We start from the raw sequence: 4,610 nt of genomic DNA, 5'->3' as shown, positions 1-4,610 counted from the left end.
TCCCTGCAGAAATGACTGGAGCGGGGAACCGAATGGCATGAGGAGCCCATCATGGGAAAGCACGGGGGAAGGGCATTCTGAGCAGGGGGACTAGGAAGGGCAACGTCCTAAGAGGCGCACAAACTTGGGGTGCCCAAAGCCCAGAAAGAACCCCGAGGGGCCAGTACAAACCTGAGGAGAGGGCGGGATGGGTCGGGTGAGCAGACTAGGGAGGTTGGCAGGCTGACTCTACGCTGGCATTTCCTCAGGCACATCAGGAAGGACAGAAGGGTATAAGGAGGGTCATGGAAGGAGCAGAGCTCCCTAGCTCCCCCATGGTGGAAAAAAGATCACAGGGCCAGAGTTGGATTGGGGAGACGCGCCAGGCAAGCAGAGGTGGGGGGTCGGCGGTGGTGCAGAGCTGTGCGGTGGGTAGAGAGAGAGCTGGCCTGATGGACAGGGTGGGGCTCAGGGAAATCGTGGGCAGGATATCAAAGCATGAGAGGCATCCAGCATGACCCCTTGACCTACAGGTGATTCCATCTACTAACATCAAGCCTAAACCCACTGCCCTGGAGTTGATTTCAACTTATAGTTACCCTATATGGGGTTGGCGAGACTGTGCATGTCTATGGGAGCAGTCTCATCTTTTTCCTTAAAAGTGGCTGGTGGGCTTGAACCACCAATCATTGGGTTAGCAGCCCAGTGCCTAACCCATCCTTTACTAATATCAGGATAACCCCAAACAGAATCCAGAAGTATCCTTATGATATAGGAAAGCCATTTGTCCAGAGTGTCCCTTGGAATACCATCAAGAACACTTGTAAGTAGAAGGCTTCACCCGTCACACCTCGCTTTGGGCTATAACAAGAGCTTCCACTGATTAAGGATACATCTCTTGCCAGCTCCTGGGCAATGCTATGGGGCATTGTCTTGGAATTGCAACAGTTACACGGAGAGATGAAGTGGAGGATACCAGCCTCTCTCCTGTACAGGTGCATCCTCGTTCCCTCCTGCCGGCCTTCTTTCTGAGGCAGCAGTACCGCAGCCTGCTTCCTGCTGTGGTCCTATGTGTTGCCCTTCGCTCTCCCTGAAGCTCTCTCACTCCCTGATCTTCACATTCTTGGCTTCTTGTCACTAGTCATGTGATTCAACGTCACCTCTCGGACCACCTTATAGCGTCCCACCACAGTATCCTGTTTTGTTTACTTGATATGTCTGGTTATTCATGGTCTTCTAAATTTTTGTTGTTGTTGATGATGATGTGGGCTTTGATTTTTATTTTGGCATGTACTTCACATCTCATACAATTTAATGGTTTAATCATATTAAGATTTTAAAAATCATCACCACAATCAATTTCAGAATATTTTCTTCCCATACCATTATTGTTAACTCCCCATTTTCTGGCCATCCTCTTAGGCAACTATCAATCCAGTTTCTGTCTCAATAGGTCTGCCTCTCCTGGATTCAATACACAGAAACTCATACAAAACACAACAGAAAGCAAGCAAACAAATAACAATGATCAGACAAAACAGGGGGAAACCTCAGTCAAAAAGCCAGCAGGAAATACTCAATACTGAGACAACTTTAAAATGGGTCAAAAGGGAGATCCAATCACTCCTAACTACATTGGCCTTAATCGGCTTTCCAGAGCTCTCTGCGAGTGCTCTTCAAGATGTGTTGTCGTGAAAGGTGTGTGCTCACCTGTCTATGCGTCTTCCTTATTAGAACCTACGCTCTTTGAGAGCAGGCAGGTTCCCTGCGGCTGACTCACTGGCAACGGAATGAATGGAGGCAGAACTCCAGAAAGGTGACTCGGGTGCATCCAAATGGGCATCAAATGAGCCAGGGAATTTCCGTGGCACACCTACTATGTGCAAAGGCAGCACCAGGGTTGTTTCCACAAACATCACTTCATGTGGTTTTTACAAAGCAGTCCTGCTGGGGAGCATCACCACGCTCAGTTCAGTTCACATGTGTGAAAACAGGCTCACAGAGCTTAAGGTCTGGCAGAAGGCCCTTGACTGGCAGACGATGGGTTCGACACGGGGACCTGATGCTACCAATCTCATCTCAGCTCCTAACACAGCGCCTAACATCGGAAGGGCTTGAGGAAGGGACTGGTATAGGAAGATTACATCATGGTGGAGATACTTGGACCATTAGTCGGGAGCCTACGTCTGAGCACCTGAAGATTCCTATGCCACCAGAAATGTGAGGACCTATTGGGGTCTAAAATTCCGAGAACAACAGGCCAGCAGCTATGTGGCTAGGAGGGCAGACTCCAGTGGCCCCGACTGACAGCTCAGGTCCCTCCACAGACTAGCTGTGCATCCTTGGGCAGATGGCTTCTGCTTTTCGATGCTGAAACAACGTAATACTGCTAAGCAGCTTCATTGTAGAGGATTGCTGTGGCAATGGAATTGGTTAAATAAAGCCCTTAGGAGGTGCCAAGCTTAAGGTAAACACTCAGTCAAGTTGCTGTTGCTTTTATTATTATTATTATTATTATTATTACTATTATTATTATTGGGTCCGATTGCTATCAGGTGCTAGCTCTGGAGTCACCTGAACTATGAAATAGAGATGCCATCCATGCCCTGCTAAATATTCTGAGAAGGTAGGAAGGATCTGGTTGTATCTGGGGAACTGGCTGGCTTCTCATGGTCATTTTACAGAGGGATCCCTGGCCCAAAGTCACCAGCAACTCCCACTTCCCTGCACAACCCCCCTCCCCCAGAGAACTGTGGCTCTTTCTGTCCTTCCACTCGGGGAGCCAGTCAAAGGAGAGGCCAAGGAAGGAGCTGCACCGGGAAGATGCAGGATGCGCTGCCCAGGGAGACAGTTTTTGGTTTTCCCTCTCCCACTCCCTCTCCTCCCAGGGGGTTCCTCTGACAACGCTTCTAATGAACTGGGAGAGACAGCCTCACACCGTCCGTGCCTCTCAGCCTGACCCGCTTCGCACACGGAGCGCCAGAACACCGGCCAAGATTTAGATTGGCGCGAGGGGGGAAAAAGGAGAAAAACCGCCCAGACGAGGGCGAATCGATAACACTTAAATCGTACAGGCCCCAGCCGCTCTGCATCCGCGGTCGCCCCTCTGCCTGCAGTCACGCCGGCGGCTGCCGCCTCTGCTAAGCGCGCACCTGCTGGCCACCGCGGCTCCTCGGTTTGTGGAATCCCAGCTCCAGGGAAGCGTGCTTGGGAAGCAAGGAGGGGAGACGACACACAAAGGACCTGCCACACGCGTCCCACACGCCTCCGCACAGGCCCCACGATCTGTCTACCCCCTCCCAAGGAGGCAGGTTGTGTGTGTGTGTGTGTGTGTGTGTGTGTGTGTGTGTGTGTGTGGGGGGGTGCGGGGGCGGGGGACCTCCACTGGGCGGGTGCGCTGGTACCAGGGAAGCAGGTTGCGAGAGGTGGTCCTAGAATGCCCAAACCTGTACCAAGCCCGAAAGCCCCTCTCCCAAACCTCAGTGCTGCACAGGCATTATCTCCCGAGTACAAAGGGAGCCTGGGAGTCTTGCAAATGCAGCTCCAAGACGCACCCCAGGCTGCCGGCTCCCAACCTCCAGCCCGAGCACCGCTCCGCCCCCCACCCAGGCCCCCACGTCCATAGAAATGTTGGGGCCCAACAGCGGGAGGGGCGCTCTACTGGTATATTCGCGGCCTTGGGTGCCCAGTTCGAAGGGCCAGGGTGTCCCACGCTCGCTCGACTCTGCTGGTGTCTCAGGCCACTTGTCTTTCTACCTTTGTGTGTGTTTGTTGAGGGTGCGAAATGGTATCCCCTTGGGGGCTCTGCCTGGGAATCTGAAGTCCCCAGAGATTTGGTGAGGCAGGGCTCGGGGTGGCGGCCAGCGCTGTGCCGGCAAATGTCCCTCCCTCTGACTACCTGTCCAGGTTTGTAAGGACATGTCCCTCCTGTCACCCAGGGACTGTCCTGTCTTTAAGAGCGACTGAGAGACAGATCGCGCTCCTAGCGCTGAGTTCTTCTAGGGCCCTGGAGGCTTCAGGACCTTGGGAGAGGCCATGGCCCTGGCTCAGTGACCCTGCTGCACCTGCTATCCTTGTGCCCGCCCCCCCCCTCCCACCACTGCGGAGATGCTGCCCCCCTTGCAGCAGCTGGCCCTCTCCAGAGTTCCTTAGGCTGGCGTGTCCCTGAGACCGGCTGTCTGTGGTGCTGGGGGCTTCCTGGCTCCCACGTCCTCGGGATGGCCAATCCCCCTGCTTGCTAAGGACGCTTTCGGGACGCCCGCCCACGGGGGGTCTTTGTGCGCCCACAGCCCCCACTTGGCCTCTCTGTGGGGCCCGGGAAGCCAGTAGCCCTGCTGCAGCCTCTGGGCGGCGCACCCTGCTCTCCACCGGCTGCCCTAACTTTGCCGGGACGCGGGCGGGGGTGGGGGAGCGGACGGCCCCTTACCCGATCCGGAGGTAGACCATGCCCAGGCTGAGAAAGAGGTGGCCCAGGCAGCGCCGCGCTTTCTGGTTCATAGTCCCAGCTGCCCGCCGGGGCCGTGGGCAGGGCTGTGCAAATCCCGCGGGCCGGCCCCGCCGGGGCAATCAACATAGCCCGCCGGCCAAGCTCGGACCGCGGCGCCCGGGAGCCGGCGGCGGGTGCGCTCGGC

General features: G+C 55.3%; 1 protein-coding gene across 1 annotated transcript in view; it reads right to left on the bottom strand.

Annotated features, from left to right (window-relative positions):
- Positions 1-4,507, bottom strand: part of WNT7A (Wnt family member 7A) — an 84,572-nt gene extending 80,065 nt beyond the window's left edge. Inside the window, exon 1 of the mRNA XM_004702367.2 lies at positions 4,406-4,507. Within this exon, the coding sequence (XP_004702424.1) occupies positions 4,406-4,476 (71 nt within the window). The 5' untranslated portion in view covers positions 4,477-4,507. The remainder of the gene's footprint in view (positions 1-4,405) is intronic.
- Positions 4,508-4,610: the final 103 nt, after the last annotated feature.

Source organism: Echinops telfairi, unplaced genomic scaffold, assembly GCF_000313985.2.
Source record: "Echinops telfairi isolate 266 unplaced genomic scaffold, ASM31398v2 ScPeMD7_31;HRSCAF=116, whole genome shotgun sequence".
Lineage (NCBI taxonomy): Eukaryota > Metazoa > Chordata > Mammalia > Afrosoricida > Tenrecidae > Echinops > Echinops telfairi.
This window is presented reverse-complemented; position numbering and strand designations above follow the sequence as displayed.